The following is a 22,100-nucleotide window of genomic DNA, read 5'->3' as shown; positions in this document are numbered from 1 at the left end:
GGGGAAATAAGCCACACATATAAGATGCGAATGGACTAATTACAGTTTGTGAGGCTACAATGTCACACCATGCAAACTGCCATTATGTTGGTGCGGAGACTATAATATAACAAAATATATTAACATCGATGCATGTTACAAACAAAATCATATACATGACCAGATGTCCTCTTCAAATACTTCACTTTTTATCCGTCTCACATCTTCTCACTCTCGCAATGATAGAAGTATAAAAAATCTGTTAATACAAGATATATATCATTTTGGTTCTCATGATCCCATCCAAATTAGCCCATAATACCAAAGATAGCCAACTTTGATTTAAAATGATTTTTTGAAGTGGCATTTCTGTCCATTTTCTTTTGTTCTTCTTTTCTCCTCCACTATCTTTAACATTCATCCATACATACAGTCATTCCAACAGACATACATAACATACCGATGTTTGAAAGTAAAATTAAGATGGTGAGATGTATAATTTTGCCTCAACTAAGATGAATAGTGTGCATCTGGATGTGAATGCAGTACTAATACAGGGAAAATAGGATATTGGTACAGGTGAATTTTTATGAACTTTTTTTTTTTCGGTGGTGGCGGTGGTTTTTCTCCAGAGTTGATACAGCGAGCGAGAGTGACGACTGTTGTGACCATTCATTCCGGCATGCATTAATGGTGAATATACGGCTTGGGTTAGGCACAAAACAACGATGACAAGCAGATCCCATTGGTTAATTAAGATTTTCAAGAGTACATAAGGAGAAAAAATATAACCATGAGGACTATTGCATCAGTGATGTAACGAGGAAAAGGCTGAATGTTTTAAAACCAACACCAGGTTAGATCGATTCTCATTGTTAAGTGTATTTTTTACAAACACAGAGATCGCCTTTTAAAAAGAATGTCATTAGCTGATGTTCTATGGAATTGATATATATATATGTCTAACATGGCGATATGGATACAATTTTAATTTTCAGCAAACAACCAGGGAACAGGTAGGTTCTTCAATTCCCTCATGACATTGATGTAGTGCTCTATGAACATCCAATGTGTGTATGAGTTGTAAATGATGTTTTTAGATCATCCTGTGACATCCATGTAACATAATGCTCAACATAATACTCTACACAATATTGTCTTCTAGCATTATACCAATCATCTGCTTACAATGTTCTGTGGAGCAAGCAAATTAAATCATAAATATTCTAGAAAATATTATAGAAGGAACTGATAAGAACACGATGTGATGGAGAAAGCATGAAGAAAAGAAATTTGTATGTTGTGTAGTAAATTGGCAATTTCCCTGTGTGATAATGTATTATATGAAAACCCATGATCATTCATTTGTTCTGCCTCTTGAATCTTGTGTATGAAATATTGAATCTGAACAATGCATATCAACTTTCTGAAGTAATTTAAATGTATCTGGGTTATTCTAGATATTCAAATAGCAATATTACAAACCAGACATTGATAGAGGACATTTCTTCAAAGGAAAAACAAATCCCCTTTCTTGCCTTTTTCTTTAGGAAGATAAATGAAACTGAATTCTGAATTCTGATTTCCTATTAACAGTAATAAAGAACAATTTGACAATTTTGACATTGTTGTCCGAGGACTTCCCAAAACCCACTTGTGTTCAATATATTTTAAAATTAACATCTGTAATACAGGGGGGGGGGGGGGTTGAGAAGGTCCCAGGTATTAAGACCCATCTAGCCCTCACCGTATACTTATGTCCTTGTGACAACCGTAAGAGAGATCGGACGCACGTGGGCATCACCATTCCTTGTAAGTAAGGTATGTGGTATGGAGGTTGAACAAGCAATGTCATGTGGACTGAGTAGAAAATGAGTCTCCGTAATCATCAACCCAGATGCTGGGGCTCATTAGGTTCTATTTTCTTCAGATTACATTTCAATTGTTGCCCAAGACGGATGGATGGATGGACCCAGAACAGAATTTGATATTGGCTCACCATTGGTCTCAATAAGGGATTGCAAGCGAGAGGAATTTGAAGAGGGTGTTTGATTAGGGAGTCCAGAAAAGGGAATTAATGACTTAAAAAGGCATCAGGAACTTGAGACAGAAATCGAAACCAGAAATCAATGCGTTGATAGCTCCAGTCACTAAATGCCTAGATGGGATAACATCTAGGATGAATTTAGTGTAAACAGGGTCTACATAGATCCCTTCATAGACTGAGGTCTTGTGAAGAGCACCTAGCGGGTGTTTTCACAAGAAATGAATATGACGAGTGTTGGTTCCCCTCTCCAAACATTTCCCTGTGTAAAGAGCAAGTAAATATATGGGCACTTTAACCTCGCTCCACCATACTGTCTTTATATGGGGCTTGTGAAATAGATCAAGGACTAGGGGGCAAGCACAAGCACTAACTTTAAACTGGATGAGATGAGAGAACACAAGTGGGGGATGGGGCATGAACAAGTGCACATCAAGCAGCAAAAAAAAGGGGGATGGGGTTGATAACCAATGAAGTTAGTGTCTGGTAACTGAAGAAAAAAATAGTAGAAGAAACATGATAAAGACCAACTTAAATCAGGAAAGAAGTGTTCCTTCCCTGGAATGCTGAAAAGATCAAGTTATTACATGTTGACTATCCACTATGCAAAACACACCTTCACCGTATTAGATTGGAAAAAATGGTTGGAAGCTGATGTATAAAAAGGAATAATGAGTAAAATAAAACGTTAACAGTATGAGTTGCAATTTATTTCCTTTTTTCTTTGGTTTGGGTTTGTAGTTTAGTCAGAGCATTTGAGTTGTGTTTTATTGATGTGACATGTGAGTTTAAAAAGTCAGGATAGAAAGATAGAAAGAGAGAAAATATAAGACAAGTCAACCTTGTTTAAATATCATGCAATGCCTAGAATGTACACATCTCAGCAAGAAGAGGTCAAAATGAAACACATAGACACAATGATGATGGATTTGAGGAAAAAAAGAGAGCAACAATGTTTTATAAATGCAATGTGGTTTAAAGAACATATGTAGATGATGGGTAAATGGCTCATGTACAAGTGCTCAGGAAAAAAAAATCAGAGAAAAACAAAAACAGGAGAAAAATTAAACAATGAGTGATTGCCTAGCAGTTGAAATGCTAGAAACTGTGCTTACCTAAATGAAAACAATTAAGTATTAATATGTGGTCTTGGAAGTAGAAATATTTTGCCACGTTTCCTCAGAATATACAATAGCTAAACAATATTTAAACAGAGCTTCATGTGCTCTCCTAAGACTACACAACTGAAAGAGAAAACATAAAAATAACTTAGGAAAGACCTACATAAAACCTTCAAGACTTTTTTTTCTTTTTTTCTTCATAAAGTGGCCATGAGACTTAAAACATTTAACCACAGAGCTTACATCTTTACAATACTACTACTATCTTACGTAAAAAAGAAAAACATTCATAATCCCACTAAATAAGAAATCTATCACACGCATACAAACAACAAATCATCATATCCGAAAATATCCCATTATTTTCAAAATATTACTATATCATAGCACCCTTATTCACCCAACTCTCCCACTCTATTTTCTTGGGAAAAGTCTCCAAGTCGCCCCTGGACGAAAGTTGTCTTGCTTCCATAAAAGATACAAATGATAAAATCTCAAAAATTTACCATTGTACAATCATAAATTACAAAATCCATCTTAAACCTACACAGAAAAAAACTGTCATCAGAAATATATATATATTTATATGTATATAGATCTATACATGTATACGTAAATACAACAAAACAGAAGATTTATCTAATCATCTCGTTCGATATCAACTATTTTTCGGTGGATTTTAACCGATATAAAATGAGCTACAAACTTGCACCAATCATGCTTTATGATGATGTTGACAGATTCACAAATACATAGTAATGATATGCACTGCAAAAGCAAATGATTCTTTCTTCATATATAATAACCCCCTTTTAATAATAGGGAAGCCACAAAAGGGGTTTGGGACATAATCAATGCACCCCTGTCAAAAAAAAAAGTTTTGCTCAGGCACTTATCATTCAAATAGAAGTTGTACAAATTTGGATTATTCCCTTTCTGAGAATATAAGTAATTTAAAGCAGAAGAAGTCGTTTTTTGAAAAAGCACAATACAAAATATTCTTGGAGATTATATATCTGCACGAAATTGCTGTAAAAGGAAGATAAAAAGGGACAAATCTTAAAGCAGTATCTGAAATAATGTATCGTCATGATTTGTTTCGAGTCGTTAACCTTAAAATAATCATGAATTTGTAAGAAACTTATCATAAACTTTTGCATTTTCTTATGGCAGTGGAAATGATTTTACACTTACCATGCAGTTGAAATGATTATAACACACAATATACTGGATACGACAAAATGAATTTCCTTCATCAAATTTATCCTAAAACAAATACTTTATATTAATTCATTTGCTTAAATATACTTCTTTCATCATAAAAATATAATTTTCTATTCTTAAGACAAAGAAACAAGATGAGTTGTCATATTTTCCACACTAAGAAAAAATTGGTGGGATAGTCAAGATGTAATAATTGTCTGAAATATACAAAGTATAAATCAAAGTTACACAAACAATACATTTTCTGAGTGAAAGAAAATGAACAAACTTTGCCGCATCTAAATTCATGGCCTACAGTTCTTTCTTAAAAGTGATCAATCAAGGAAAGAAACCTAAATTATAAAAAGGTGTTTATGATAAGATAATGCTCTTTTTTGTCAAGATGCTTACTGGAAGATATATACTCTCTTTTTCTGTTTCACATAAAATAAAAACACAACTTTCAAATAGAGCATACATTTGTTTTAAAAGAAGCTCTGGAAGATTTGTCAGTGCTCCTGACAACTTTGGTATATCCATGTATACTTGAACATGATTGAATGCTTGAAACAAAATGCATAACAAATATGATAATACAAAGTACACCTGAAATGATTGGGAGGGTTAGTATGTGCATGGTGACAAGGCTTTGAAAGAAAAAAAAACAAATCATGTATACATTGGCATGATAACACATTACACAACATGTACACAAATAAGTTGAATTTTATGCTCTAAGATCTATAAGGTTTGGGTGGGAAAGCATGAAATAATAGACATATACATTAAGAGAATGGATACCACACACTCATATGGCTTGGTTAGTGATTGTTGACAATAGAAGTTAATGATTAACAAGGTCTATGTTAATCTTCAACCATTCCCAGTGTTATTAAATATACTCTATCAGTCAGTCAACATCATTATCTGTTACCCAAAGTATGGTCAAAGTCTGTTGCCTGTTTTTCCATATGTGCAATCTTGTCCTCTTTCTTTTTTTTATACCATCTGAAGCAACAAACTAACCAGACTTCATGATAAAAATACCATTAAGGGTAGCAAATCACCAAGCAACAATGTCAATACATGTATTTTCATGGTCGATTACCTTCCAATGATGTGATGTGGATGTTCAATTCTAGTTCCAAAATGAGTTGATGATAAATGGATACAACCTCTCCCCCCCCCCCAAAAAAAAAAAAAAAAAAATGATGTGTCAGCACCAATAGGTTATTAAGTAAGAATAAATCACTCATTAAAAGTGTCTATTCTTTTTTCTTCTTATTTTGGCAGAAAATATCAAAGCCATATTTAACATCGCTTGACTTCACTAAAAGACCCAAGGTTTGTTGTTCCTAAATTTATATTAAGAGTATAAACAAATTTGGGCAAGATTGAACAACCATGCACTTCAATTGAAGGATAATGACTAAAGCAAACTGCTAAAATACTGAGTACAAGAAAATGTAACATTGTGTATGAACGAAGTATTATACAAGGGAAGCAAATTATCTACTCTACATGATCAACATAATCATGGGAGGGGAAATATTAGAACATAGTAATGACTATTTGAATGACTTTTTATGCAACGTATGTGTAGTAGCCCTGATGGTATGGTAAGTGCAGATGACCATGAGTGTAAAAGCACCTATTTGACAATCATTGTCCCCAATACTGAAAGGCTATTGGAAATGACTGGGTAAGGACAGGGGGGAAACAATCTCTTTGAACTCATCCTAACAGAAGCAAAAAGGTGTAGGTTAAATTCTGTTGTGTGCATATAAAGCAAGTGTGACAGAGTGATTCCATGATTAAATAAAATGAATATACAAAGTCAACAACATGCATGTAATGTTTGAAGTTATCTTGTCTAGATTTATTCATAGAAAATTATCTCACTATACATGGACGACAAAAGCAACAAAATGCATTAATAGATATATATATAGATATATATTATACTCTATTGGTCATATGCCCCCTGAAAGTGACTGAAATATGTTTGGTATAGATTATGAAAGTATTTTGAAAGAGAGTGAAACACTGAAAAAACAAAGTGAAAAGCAATTTTTAAGCTATGAAACTTGGTTAAGTAGCAAGGGTGACATGTTGAGTCCAATGACACGATTGAGTCAGATATCCTGTTAGAATGCACATACCAATACCTTCCGGTCACATACAAAATGATATTTTACTAAGTCTTAGTACTACTTCCACAAAGGTTTGAATCATGGTCTAATCAAATGCAGCATATATTTACCGAGATGTTATTACATAAACCTGCATTCACAACGCATGTATAACAAGACCTTGCTTTAAACATAGCACCTTGGCCAAACTAACACTGGGTCTCACCATACAGGAAGGGAGCTCAATTTGGACAAGGTCTTTCGATCGTTAGAGACAGCTATTCCACAAAAGCACTCTTCCTAAGGTACATACCTTTGAATGAAAAGCCATTTTTGAACTGTACTCATTTAAAACATTTTCCTCTTTATTCAGAAGACAATATGCATTTGTCTCAATGTAAACAATAATGTAGTGAGCACCCAAATCATAATTGAATAGAAGATGCAAAGGTTTGGCCTTGTATAGTACATGCTTTGTGAATGCATAAAATTACCAAGATTAATGCAAAATTTATCACATGACACTAAAAGTGAAAGCAGAAAAAATAGACAAGTTTAGACCCAAAATGAGTTTGATTTCGTAATGAAGAAAATAAACATAGGTGGGATTATAATTGCTGGATCAGTAACACACAAATACATTCGGTAGAAAATAGAGATCTAAATCCTTAAAAGTTGGAGAGCCAAGTGATTTGAAGAATAAAGCATTACAGATGAATAATGATCAGACTGTTTACAAGAATCATATTGATGCTTAGTTTCAAAGGAAGTGTTTACAGTCTTGAAATAAAAGGTGCTTAACAAATACAAGATGTTTTGAAATGTCAAAGGTAATAATGTCTGGAGAAAAATAAAGGTGTAGAAGAACGACGTTTTCGTCTCTGTACGTAGCAAGTCGTACACGGACAAGATGTACAACGTAAATGAGTCAGGAATTGTTTATTCCCACAAGGAATGCAGCATGCATACATGTTGTTAATACAGTCTGAAGTTGAAGTTTGGAGTTGAGGATTTGTGAGCACATGTGAGAGATGTTGCTTTGTGAAGGCTGGGTCGTTTGGAAGCGTTCATCGTTAACATTTCTTTTCTCCATTTCTTGGTATTTTCCCAATGAATATCAACCCTAGACACTCCCTCAAGATTTAAAGAATTCCCCCAGGAAACAAATTCTTATGGATAAAAATACAAACAAAAGGCTTTTGCTTCTGTTTACTAAAGTCTACATGAAAGAGTTGCAAATACACATGGTTGAACTAAAATAAAATGAAGGATGACAACATAAATCAATAAATTAATTGGTAGACAAATGAGAAAAGAAATCAAATCATCGTTGATCATTAACAAGAATTTCAAAAAACCCATCCCCCAAATCTAACAACTACAATAATCAAATCCAGCACCATATTGCTTAGTCCCAGTAGTGATCGATGGTCTCTAGGTCTATCATCGACCAAAGAAGAAAGATTCTCTGGGAAGAATTTCTGATCAGAGAAGAATCAAAGTACAAAGAACACAATCACAAAATAATCTGTTTTCTTTCTCAGTAATGGAGGAAGCATCAATCAGATATTCAATATACAACATATGAATACTTACACTACTACTTGTCTATGCACTCTCCCCTTCGTAAATCAACTGCACATCCAAAAATATAACCAGCGGGCGGGCGGGTCCTCGCTCGAGCAGCACAAAACGCCATGATTAGAGTGAAATCACAATGTGTAGAGACTAACAAGGCAACAAAAATTAATCAAAGACACAATTGCTGTCCTCAAGGAATTGAGAAAATTTCTTCAAATCATTCTTAATTTCTTTCTCACATATGCAATTGGTAAGTCTCTAGAATTGTTCCATGAGTTCAAAATCTCACTGATCGAACTGAAAGATTGAAAGAAAGATCTCAATTTCCTGATTTGGATTTCCTTCTTATCTCTTTTTCTCATAAAAATGAGTGATTTCATGACTATGATCATCCTGCCTATCTGTAAATGTCTTCCACACACAAGGCACACTTTCCTTGTTATATAATTACTATGGTAAATCTTGGTCATCCAAGATGCTTTGGTGAATAAGAAAGATTTCTAGTGAGTGAGAGTGAGGCACGACTCTTCACTAAATTGATTTTTAGGTAGTACCCTTCAAGGCTCTATTCTGCTCCTCTTGGGCCAACCGCTGCATTATCAGGAAGTGTGCGTTCTGAGCTGCTGTGACTGGACCAGTTATCGTTACCCGTCTGTTGCGTGTGCCTGGAACATATTCATTCTTCTTGGAGATTTGGATTTTGGCCCCGGTGAGATTCTGGAATTCCACTAGCGTTTTACCTCCCTTCCCTAAAATAGCACCAACTAGGGTCTCCGGCACCTCGCTCTCCAGGATTGATTCCTTCTGTGGGTCGGCTGCCATCGTGATTCCACCCATAGAAGGGAAGCCAGCCATGGTGGCACCAAGTGGCATCATTGGAAGTCCAGGCACCATGGTCTCAGGGGCACTGGGGATGGAAATACCCATTGTACTACCATTGGTTGAGTAGGGTGAATCGGCGGTACTGGTGGGAGATGGACTGGACAGAGTTGTTTTGCTGGAAGGACTCATGGTGGTAGCTACTTGGTAGGATCCTAGCAATCCTGATGAGAACATCTGAGGGGCTGCCTGGATTGGAGCTGTGGCACCTAATAATGGGCTTGTGGCACCAAAGGGACCTTGAAAATTGCCAATGGAGGATAGACCTGGATAGTTGTATGCTGCAAAGTTGCTCATGGCACTGCATAAATTGGAGGTATCTGTTTGGCTGGGGACAGGAGCTGCTAGACTGGTGGGAATCCTCGAGCTGAGCATCATGGAAGGAATGGTCAGCCCACCACCGATGGGATGAGGAAGGGCAGTTGCTGATAAGGTCTGGCCAGCCACTGAGACCTGTGGTTTGCCCATTGCTGCTGCTGCTGCTGCTGCAGCGGCCATGTTGTTAGCCACTGTAGGTGAGACCCCCTCTGCAAAAGGAGAACCGGTGGGATTAGCATTGGCTACAGGACCTGTAATAGTGGCATAACTGAGGTTATTACAGCTACCACTCTGGGGATCCTCCTGGATCTTGTTGACTATGAAAGACATCGCCTTCCTGTTGTTATCACTCTCTCCAGATATTGTGATGACTCTCTCTGACAGGGTGATGCCATCAGACTTCTGTGAGATCTGCACTCTGGAACCACTTTGTTCCATTATGGATTTGATCATGGCTCCACCCTTACCTATTATAAGCCCTGCTGTACTGTTGGGTACAACTATCTTTACCTGCAGAGTAAAAACAAATGAGAAAGAAAACAAAGAAATTACATAAAATATATAAATAAAATGAAAAAATTATTTCTCATCAAACACAACACTATACGTTTAAATCGTACAAGTGTCAACATGTAGCAGTATGCTGTATTTGATCATCCACTGTATAGAGAACTTAACCAAACAGGATTGTCAAGAGAAAGAGGTGGTAATCCAGGCTACAATGCCTGCAAACCAGACTAAGAGATGATTAAAGAAATGAAATAAGGATAGTGTTATTTGACCACAACACAAACTCCTTCAAGACCAACCACATATCTCTACTGGTGTGAGTTTGAACACTTTCTCTGTTAAACAAGAGGAGCAGGAGAAGATAATGAGAGCTGAACAGAGAGAAGAAGAATTGAGGAAAGTACATCCCTGGGATCATTATCTAGCCTAAACCGATACACAGCCACCGATACAAAGTCTTCAGAATGAGGATTCCTATGATGATGAATGATTAAATTAATTATCCTGATTGTGTACCTGTGACCATGCCTCTGACTGCACAGATTTATTAAATATAATCTTTGCTCGTTGGAAGTTTTCACACACAAAATATTTCCTCCCACCAGTTTTAAGGGCTTTTAACAAATTATAAAATCCATAACACCAATAATAATTTTGTTGAGAGTACAAGACGGTGGTTTCCTTTGTTCATATTCTTTAGCTAAATATGAATTTAGCATAACTCAAACAAACTTTCCTGAGGTCTCATCATAGTACAAATAAATACTGACAATAATTTAAATTCTAACTTTCATATTTTCATATAATTCATGATGGAGGGCACAAAAAAGTGCACTGTATCCCATAAAAATGTTTAGATTGTAGACTATGATGTAAATAATGTCCAATTCTATCATCCTCTTTCTAGCAGGTGCATAATGCAGTCTGCCAAGGAATCCTATTTGTGGGGATCAATTAGAGCCCTTTACGGCTAAGCCATGTACATACAGCAGGCAGTCAGGTAGCTGCAACGAGAGCATCAGAAGATGTGCAGGACAATGGGATGAATGCTTCTTCATCTCTCTTACCGTTGCCCATCACCCATCCCATTTTCATCTTCTTCCTTATTAAAATATTAACCTATATTGAGGCGTTATTATAAAAAAATCTTTGAAAAAAATCTGGTCTCTCTGTATAAAAAATCCTGAATTAAGATTGGAATATTGGCTTATTGAGATCTGATTGCACCTTTCATATATCGTCAGTTAAGTTAAGACCCAGTAGGGCGGTAATTCCAGGTTAATGCCCTTCTAGTACCAAACAAGACCATATACTGGTCTACAACAGATGGCAGAGGTGTGAATACATGTCCATCATATTTTCTCTCCTCCATTTCCCTGTGAAGTACCCTCCCCCTCCCCCCCCCCCCCTCTCTCTCTCTCTCTCTCTCTCTCTCTCTCTCTTTCTCTCTCACTCTCTCACTCTCTCTTTTTTTTCTCTCCCTCTCTCTCTCTCTCTCCCTCTCTCTCCCTCTCTCTCTCTCTCCCACTCTTTCTCTCTCTCATTGTGTTGTTTTGCAATCAGGTCCCGTACTTCGTACTTTGGTGACCTTAATCTCGTACATTTGCTGCCTCACGATTTGCGTGTTTGTAGTCTCTCTGATTACGGTCTGGCAAGCCCTACCTTGTGCTGCCGAAATTGGCTTTTCAGCGACGCTAGGGGCTATCAAATTAAAAGTGGGAGAAAATGATCATCTTCATGCTCACTAGCTCAAACAAACACTCCTTCCTTTAATGCTCTTCTCATATTTTCTTCCTTGCCCAATCAATCAGTCCGATAGATCCCTGCCCTGATTAGATATGTAATCACATGCTCTACGGTATATATCTTGTTCACTTTTCCTTGAATACAGAATGTCTCTCTTGGTAGTTGGAAACCCTTTGTTTACACATTAATTCATGTTACACATTTGGTTTTCCAAACCAGCTTTTCTCCTACGTTCCTGTAGCATTCAAGTTAAAACATTGTCCGAGTCTGACCAACTCCATAATTTCTCCAGAGAACATCTAATCCTAAACTTCACAGACACACACTAACATTGTTAACAAAGCATTCACTAATTCTACTGCAGTTACATTCTTCGACGGCGTCACATCTCTTAGCTCACACTTTAAAAGACACTAGTTATGAAAAATTGATAAGCAAATGCAAGCAAATGCTTCAAAACATATTAAGGCATCTAGTTTACACCTGATGACTTGGATGGAAATACACATATTCTCCTTTTATTTTCCATAACGAATATGCGATTCAGCTTCAATTTCAGTGTGATTGTCTATTTCCACATGATTCTCAATAATGGAAAGCATTTTATCCCATCCCAATTGCCCTAAATCCACTTAGTTCTCTGAAACTGGGCCTTGCTAGGCCACGCAAAAATCAAATACGTTTTCCAGAAATAGGTATACCTCCCTACTATTTCTAGGCCAACATGTTTTGGGGTTATACACCCACAGGAGAAGAAGACAGAGCTTGAATGAAAAGGAAAGAAAGAAAGAAAGAAGGGTCCAATTTAGAGGGCTGTAACTTAATTTGTCAAAGAAATAAATTACATTTCTATTGATGGATTTAAGTTCTGAAAGTACCTAGACATGCTCAGTTACCAACAATGCCTTACAACCAAACGTTCAGCTTCAATAGAATTCCACATATCTAGTAAGGGAAGGGACATTTGTCATGTTGTTTTTTCATGTCACTTTTTGTAATTGGAATTCCTTCTGGGATTCTGTATTGAATGAAAATGCAGAGAAAGTTAAGTGAGTCCATTTTGTTTCATCATTATTGGAACTATACTTTTTAGATTAACTGATGCTGATTACTACCATTTAACCAAAAAAAGGAATAAATATAAATTCTCCAATTTAAATGTCACCTTGTCAGAACTAATTAATCTGTATTTTAAATACTATGCAGACTTGTTTCAATTGCCAATTAAATTCCAATGTTGACAATGAGTGATTATATATCTGGTATATACATCAAGTTCAATGAGTTCATGAATCATTATACTACCTACCTGGAGATACAAGGACCCATTCTAAACAACAGGAACTCATCAAGTCATTGGTGGACCAAGTTCAACTCTGCACTCTTCCTTTGTCCCAATGCCATGATCTCCGGCCACAAATTTGACTAATTTGACGTAAATCTGTGCAGATGATGTTAATGCACTTTTCTGAAAGGGTTCCTCTCACCTTACTGCCATATCGGTGTGGGAAAATTGAACCATATCGCTTCACACAATTAACAAACGTGAACTCTAAATGTTACATATTTCCTGTGATAAATTGATGCTGATTACAAGATTGCTGAATTACATATTTTAGTTGGGAGGAGGAAACACTACCTGATATATTAGAGGATAATTTATACTACTATTTCCTTCCCTCATTTTAAATGAATTGAACAAAATGAGATCATAATGGATTTCGAAATTGGCTTTTTTTAATATTGTAGGATTGCTCAGTTGCATTTCTCACTTCATGGAGGCAGTCTACCATGACCGAGATATTATCATTATGATCACTATAAATATATATATATATATATATATATATATATATATATATATATATATATGCCTTGATTAAAACTCTATTGAGAAAATCATTGAAGAAAACCCCCTAAAATAGACACTATCCCCCTGATGAGCCCGATATAATGAGATGGTGTATCTACTACAGCAGATTGAGCCATAATAAATCTGCATGCAATTGACAGACCGAGCAGTAAATCTGGGAAACACACGGTGCATCCGCGAATTCATTACTCGGTGTTTACGCTAACGCAATAAGAAGGAGACGGAGTGACGGAGGGAGGAAGGAAGGAAGGGTGCCAGTGTCGTTAGGCACATCACAGGCTGTTGGACACTTGATGGAAAATTTACAGTTTGGGAGCTGATTACGCGGGCCCCTGGCTGCAGGAGCTTCTAAGCAAATTGCTCGTAAATCGGGCTAGCTTTCCGAGGGTAGACACTTGCGATACAGCATGATATATGACTGGGCTTGATGCTGCCATCTGCCAGGTACTTACAAGAGCGTGTTCACTAATGAATCTTCTGTAATAAACACCACCTACAGGCACCTACATACACATCATAATAAAGCATGGATACTGTATCTTTCCACTATGATATGGGTTACATAATCACTCCCTCATTTCTTGGAAGCATGAATGGGGTTATGGCCAAGTTTCCTTGTGATATTTCAAAGTAAGCAGAGTATTTTTTATCATTGTTTTCCCTCCAGGGTTCATTTTGTTAAGATATACAAAAAGACAATTCCTGCTAACAAACAAAGCATTCAAAGTTTATGAGGAAGAGAGGGGCATCTTCATGATGTTAATCTACATTAAAATGAAGTTGGAATAAAATAATGAACATCCAAAATGTTCAATACTTCCCATGTAGCATATTTGACAACTACTGACTTCCAAGAAATATAGCAATCAATGTGAGCTCTACAAGAGGAGCAGAAAGGGTCTCCCAAATGTAAGCAAGTTGCTCTAGAAATGGGAAGAAGAATCAAGTGTGAACAGAAGCTGATGAGAAGATGGGAAACGGATGCCTGGAGATTGGTAGGTAGATAGTGCGCAGGCCAGGGTGAGCTATAGGACATCTTGCTTTGCTAGATGTATGCTCAAGGAAATGGGCCTTATATTGATGAAGCCAAGCCAAGCCTAGTTATCAGCAACCCATATCCATCCCTCAGTATGGCAGTCTTTTTGTGTGTTTTTACCTCATAACCTATTTTTTGCACCAAGACATGTATGCACAAAATATGTGAACCTTGACAATCAATGAAACTTAAATAAAAGGACTCAATCTTTATTTTTGTAATGATCAAGAAAATCCTCCAAACAGATATATTGTAAGTGTATGCCTACAAGAACATAGCATGCAGTCTACAGAAGTTACATGGAAAAGTAATATCATACTTAGTTCAGCTAATTAGAGGAAGGAGAAGTCTCGGTACCCAATTTGGTTGTGACTTCATGATAAATCTAACGAAACCACACCGCTTTGTTATCATTTGTCATACAAGACAAACATTTGTATCAATCAAGAGGATTTTTTTTAAATTAAAAATCTTTTAAAACGTTTTAAAAATATGTTTGAGTGGTCAGCATTGGTAAGGCCTCTGGGTCTGACAACTAGACATATTATAATAGGTAGGCCTACATTTTAAAAATGGTTAACTAGACCTAGGTTTATTGGCAGGTGTGATCTTGAAGCTCACTGTAACAGCATGTAATGATTCCATCACACTTCACCCATAACCTCCCCTCTCATTAGCATCATATCCACCCTGTCATGAATATGCATGAGCTCATGCCAGGTCACCAGATACCCTTGCTTCTTCGGCAGTGCATTAAGAAAGGTCAAGCGAGAGCAAGGAAACGCTTAAGGAGGGGGGGGGGGGTGCTATACTGAAAAGGCCCTGGGTTTCCTGTGGGCTCAATGCTACGTAAATCCTGCATTCCCAAATCAAATTACTACTTCATTTTCTAGCAAGAGTACAAGTGTGTGTGTGAAGCAGTGGTTATAGGGGACCCCATCCAAACCCACACAGCACTCATCAACTGATTGAATTAAAGCTTCCATTCCGGAGGTGTTGATGAAGTGTAGTTAACTTCAATAGAAAGCATTCTGACTCAATTCTCTCTTGTCTGTCTCTCTATTATAAACCTGTCTGCACATTTCATTACCTACATAAATGCACTCTCCTTTCTTACACAAGTGCAACCTCTATTCTGTCACATTAAAGGTACTATGTCTCATTTGCAACCAACATCAAATTCTGTAGAACCTTGCAGGAATTATGAATGTATGTCACGTATGTCTCATCTGTGAAATGTAAGCGTTAGCGCTGTCCTATTATTCAAATTATGCAAGGAAACCTGTTTACTTTCTAGACTTCACTGTCAGACACCGTTGAGCTACTGATCGATTTCTTTCTTTCTTCGGTAATAACATACATAAAATAAGCTGTAAAGGTACACAAGCATTTGTCTACATCAATAACCCACTTCTTGTGATGGCCAAAATTTAACTGATTTAATCTTTACGCAGCACAAAAAGTACAGTACTAAAAGAATTGCTTCCTCTTTGAAAAAATGTAGGCATATTACAACATTCTGTGTTTTTGGTTAAATTTTATCATATCACAAATTTAAATTTGTTGAGAGAAATTTATAGATAATTCAATGAGCAAAGCGTGTCAATATGCCATCATTATGCAAAGACCATCTTGGGGAGAGCTGGAGAGAACAAAAACCCACTAAATAATTTTGTAGCATGTTACTCGTGCAGAGCGAGAGCCAGGTTTCAAATTCAAAGATAAGTAATATAATGATGTAGACAAACACATTTGCTGATGGATTCCCAGTCCCATTTATAGATGTGCATATGTTTGCACTAACCTTTAGGTACACAATGAGCAAGAAAAGAAAGTCTGGACAAGATGGATGGTGTGCTAGGGGTATAGCAATGCCCATCATCTACCGCAGCTTATTTCTGCATCAGATCAGGGGATATTGCAACAAGGTTGTACTTCAGTCGTTACAGAGCAAAGATTAATAGAAAATGTCCAACAAAGGATGGATTTGGTGTTTGCCAGCCCCAGCCCCCCTTCCATTCCTTGAAGTCAGAAGACCCTCTAAAATATCAAAATACTTTTGCAAATGATCTGTGTCTACATCAGGGTTCACAGGTACATACCACATCCCTAGAAGATGGCACTGCCCCACCATGTATTCTATTATCTGGGCACGACATTTCTTTTAATATAACAACATGTTGCTACGATATAGGACAATTTCTTACTTCAAATCACAGTGACTGTTAATGTTAGTCGATTACAACCAATTATGTTGATTTAGAGGTCCCACAGCATCCTAACAGATGTTACATACAGCCAGCATGTAGAGCACACATCTTTGTGTATTTGCCAGGGTAGTAAATGCTTGCAGTCAAGCCCTTGTCTGAGCCTTCTATCCCTACCATATGGGACATAGTGCTATCATTCCTTACATCCAGCCAGCCATAAATGCTACAGATGGAAACATCCAACTGCTAGTGCTACATAAGACTAAGAGTTACAATTTATTTTAACCCATCGAATACTAAACCTCAGAAAACTCTGTGGGGTCTATGGAAAATGTGTGTTATTATTCTTTAGACCATAAACTCAGTGGGATAAGGGCAAATTGATGATAGAAATTAATTTTCCCATATGAAATAAAATAACTAACAGCAGCAGCCATAAAAAAAGTATAATTTTTATTTTACTGTAGTCAATTGTGTTTGATGTCATTGTGTGTATTCATGTTGACTGTTACATACAGGGAAATGAATAGTGACCTTAGACTTCCCCTCATTGTGCATAGTAATCAGTAAGGCAGTCCTTGTTTCAGTCTGATAATTCATCATAGAATCTACATTCATATCTAATTAATGAAACATACAGCCTTCACAAATCACAGTCATTTCGCCAATGCTGTAGTATAAGCTCGTACAAAAGCCTTTCAATAAATATGAAATTTGTGAACAAACCCTTTTTTTTCTCCAAATATTAATCCTGCATGCGATATAACTGTTATCACGTGAGTAGTGTGTGATTACATAAAAATCATATGACATCCGCCTGGAATCAGACACCAACTTTAAAAGGTGGAAAGTTAAATAGAAATACTGTCTCTACAAATAAAAACTATTTGAAAATTCAGGGATACGTTTCACTTTTTATATACGAAAGCAATGCCCAGGCTTGCATTCATTTTATCAACAAGCTTGAAATGGGGAAAGAGGTATAAATCACCTCCAGTGACCTGTCAAAGGAGCTTGTTTTTACTGCTGAACTTTCCTCTAAACTCTCCACAACCCACGGTTAGATCGTACCAACACTGCATAATACAGACTTGCAGCACTGTAGAGCACATTTAGCAGCATACGGTGACCTGCAACCGTGCAATACTCAAAACTGGGCACATTGGCAGCAGACCTAGGGCTTTTGGCGAACTCAACCATGATGGAGCCCCTTACAATTGACCTCTAAAATCCCCACTCTATCCCCAAATTTCAAATCCCTCATGTCTTTTCATGTAGAATAGAAAGGATAAGATTTGGTTATTTCAGTATGCCCACTAGATTTATATTTCATAGGTCAGCTGGATAGTCTACCTACCCAGTCTTTACTAAGCTTTCAAGAAATTGTTCCTTCAATTATATTTTCTAACGATAATCTTCAATTATATTTTTAATGATAATTTTCAATAGGATTTCATAACAAAACAAAAAACACTTCAAACAATGATGAACAAACATATAAAGATTGAATAATAGTATTTGTTTATAAATCTGTCTTTTCCTCAAGCATAAAAATGGTTTGCGGAAGAAAACTATCTAAAGCTTATTAGCCAGAATCTTGATATCTGAGTATTTTCGTTGTTACCAGTCTTTGTATCTGGTAAGATGGAGTAGAGCTCAGGTTTCGAAGTGGAAATAATACAGGGTATTATCATACAGAATGATGGTTTCATATTCTTGCTGGCCTGACCGTGTTTGATCTGGATTGAATTGCAGTCTGGGCCCCTCTGTGCCTGGCCAGACCTGAATGACTTGCCAGATTGTTACACCTCCACAGAGGATTGATTTTAACTGCAGTGACGAATCTTGATCATAAGTCAATTTGAAGACAAGAATACAGGATTAGCTTCATCATCTCAAATGGCAGTCAAAGCTCCAAATATATTCATCACAACAAGCTGTGTACAATGTCAGAATACAGCCCTTTTAGGAAATAGAATGTTTGCTTCGGTCCTTGACTGATTATGGACCTGACCCAATTTCTACCCATCTTTTTATATCTAGTTGGCTACAGGGGTCTCTCCATTTCTTAAACCCTTCCGCTTGCAGTGTGCATACTAATTTATAACCAAACGCCCTCTTTTCTGGCAAAATGCTGAAATATAATTTTACTCAATAAAGAATAATATGACTCCCACTACACCATGACAGTCATAATATTCACTTGTGCTGTAAAGTGAAAGAGTTGGAAATTTAACTCCTATTCCTCTGTTTTGTCAATTACAGCTGTGAAAGTGATCATTGGATATCACTTATTAAGCAAAAATTGTCTACAGAAAGACCTTCATGTTGATTTGATAAAAGTAAAACTCCATGTGAAGGACAGGAGCCCTACAATATTATTAGGAGCAGGAGAGTCCTGCCAATTTCTTTTTAACTTTGAATCAGGAATCTTTCATCTACTAAGGATTCCTCCTTAGTTAAGTACTAGGCAGCAGGAAATGAGAGGAAACTGTTTAAATTGTGTTGGCTTGGAAACGACGGGGTATCACAGACTGTTTCTATCGCTAATCACCAATCATTATACTTGTTTTCGCATCCATTGCCATAGAACATTGAAGTGGAGAAATTTTCAATTAGGAAAATTTGGATGATCTTTAGAAGGGAAGGATGTGAGTTACAAGTTTGTCTTCTGGCTAAACATCTATTTGTGTGCATGACCAAGGAGTTATTATCATGACTACTGGTTTTATGGGAAGACTTCTTCTATTCCTGACTTACCAACGTGACAATTTAGAGGAAGCTTGTATTACTATATCTTTTTTTTTTGGGGGGGGGGAGGGATGTGACTTTTTAGGCTCTATCTCCTCTCAGACTAAAGTCAATGTTTTTAAACTTGTCCTCCAGACCTTATGCAATCATTTCGTTTCATCCTGATTATCATTATTGCTAACATACAGTGTCCAGTTATATGATGATCACAAACCTAGCCTAACATTCACATGGTCACCATCCATCCCATTTCATTTAGTATCAAAGGTTGCGGGTAAAATGGCTACATTGCCGAGCCCCCATTCGCTCTCTGGAAGAGGTAGCTCAAGAATTGATTTGCCCACTTGAAAACATAATGAAGGCTTCGGGCCACAGCCCAGCATCCCCTACTCAAACCAAATCTTGTAAAATGATGATTTATCAAGTTCTCTTCAAGTGGCTCGGAGAGGAGCATTTGTTCATGCTTGCGCTCTGGCTTGAATTGGATTTTCAGCTCAACGCCCTAGCCAGAAACGCGATACCAAGATGATTATCGATCAATACCAAGACAAAGGAATAGTCTTAATACTGTGAAATAGAGGGATAAAACCAAGACGGCCATCGCGGATGTTGGGAAATGCTGATATGGTACCAGCAGAATTTCAAATCAAGGATTTCCTTTCAACAAAGAAAGAGAAAATGCACAATAGAAAACATGCCATGGGAATATATATGCCTGCTAGGTACCATATGGTTTGCTTGTATCCTGTAGTATGAATGCATTTGTGCAAGTCCTACAAAAGCAGTCCACTTCAGTTTTGTGCACTAGGGAATAAATGTGGGGATAGACAGAACACCCAATGCTATTCATAATTCATGAACATCAAGTGATATAATTCTGATTTAATATAATGAGAAGATTTACAGAGGCCTTATGTTGTGCACATCATTTGATGGTTCAGAGTTTTCTAGTTCATACATCGCTAGATCTAGGAGAAGATCCTTCCTCTTGATTATCTATTCTTGCAATTATCTATAATGATTCGTAGAGTTGAAGCTAAGCTTATCCATGCAATTTGCAAAGCACTGTAAAATTAAAAATACATTTCATTGTGTATTGTGTCTGTTGCAGATGGGTGTAACATACTTTCTGATTTTTTTAGTAATAATTAACCAGAGGTTTCACCCTGACACAGCTGTGTAAAGTTCATGTCAGAACAATTATTGAAATCCGAATCATTAACTGTTTTGAACAGAGCATTTATTTGGCTACCTGGAAGAAGGCCGTAATACGTAAGTATTGTCAATAGCAGTAGATGCCTTCTTCAGGGCAGCTGACTATTTCATTTGCTCAAAGCCAGAAGGGCATTCACTCTCAATGAAAGTCTATGAGTTAACACCCTTCTGCTCCACATAGACAATTAACACTATCAGGAATGGTCTAGACGAGTTCTGCACACCCTACTTCACATTTTGGATGAAATTATAATGGATATTTACTGTACCTGTCTTGCTCTTTCTGGTGAGGTAATGGTTTCTGCTCCTGCCTTGACTCCTAGTTGTGGGGATTCCTTGATCTTATCAAGAATAAATACTGCTACATTATTGAGAGATTCCACTGGACCAGTCAACAATGCTACCCTCTCTTGCGTTCCTGGACAGACAAAGATAGAAAAAGACAAGATTCATAAGTTTTATTAAAATATTAAGAAATTATTTATGCCTACTGGCACTAAACAAGAATCATATCAAATAGCACGTACCAAGAAGCATTATCCCACTTCTAATTTCTTAGATGTGAAGTGACACTTCACATCAATTGTTGTACTAAAAAAAGTATTTTGTTAATTATCATTTCTGAAATGCTTAGCAATAAAAACAAATACTTGGAGAGCTTCACTGAAGAGGAAACAATCAATTTTTCAACCACTTGACTATTTTTTTACAGAAGAAGAGATTCTCAAGGGTTTAAAATTCAAACCTCAATGCTTATAATTATATGCGTCATATTTCATGTAGATATAACATGCATCAACGATTGGTATGTATTATCTTCATTGTGACGTATTCAACCATTAATCTGACTCGTTGACATGCCTCCTTTCATTTGTAGGTCATTTGTTTGCACAGATTTGTTAAAAACCATAAATAGTGTGCAAGCGCACACCTAGTTCTACCAGATTTGTCTTGTTCATGCCATTCAATTCAATTAACAATCACTTTCCTCTTGCCTTGTAAACGGCTGCAAGCAATCAGGAGTATGAAAGTGTTGAAGCATGTAATGTGCATTGAGCTTCCTCCAACACAACACGAGCCTATAATCGAATAAATCTTGCGAGGCTGGTGAATAGAACAGAACTTTCTAGGGATTTCAACGCATTATGAGCGCTCCATTCTTTGCATCATGAGTTTACAGTTGGCTTCATATGGTGATGGCATCTGCTGCATTGGAGAAAAATTTATAACACCACCGACATATTCTTTTGTCAGGCTGGAAATTATCTGGCCCCAGGCAAGATACATTAGCATCATCCATCTCCAGAAATGAAATCAATTTAAGGGTGCTACACAATAACACGAAGCTGCGTCGCATAGAGACCCAAATTCCTCCATACAAACGTCACAAATTAATCCTAATCAAGTCATATTTCACTCCCCTTCACACCATATCCACATGAAAGGAGAAGAAAAGATTGTAAATGGAGAAAACCGGGTAATGTTATTTATTCCTTAGAGAG

At 36.9% G+C, this 22,100-nt stretch overlaps 1 protein-coding gene across 1 annotated transcript; it reads right to left on the bottom strand.

The window, feature by feature from the left end:
• Window positions 1-2,947: 2,947 nt before the first annotated feature.
• LOC115919079 (RNA-binding protein Nova-2-like) lies at window positions 2,948-21,038 on the bottom strand (the record flags this gene model as incomplete). Its single annotated transcript, XM_030999215.1, has 2 exons — window positions 2,948-9,767; window positions 20,868-21,038. Coding segments are annotated over 2 exons (1,335 nt in total), but the record flags the coding sequence as incomplete, so codon positions are not given.
• Window positions 21,039-22,100: the final 1,062 nt, after the last annotated feature.

This window comes from Strongylocentrotus purpuratus, unplaced genomic scaffold, assembly GCF_000002235.5.
Source record: "Strongylocentrotus purpuratus isolate Spur 01 unplaced genomic scaffold, Spur_5.0 spur5_scaffold_5, whole genome shotgun sequence".
NCBI classification, from domain to species: Eukaryota; Metazoa; Echinodermata; class Echinoidea; order Camarodonta; family Strongylocentrotidae; genus Strongylocentrotus; species Strongylocentrotus purpuratus.
This window is presented reverse-complemented; position numbering and strand designations above follow the sequence as displayed.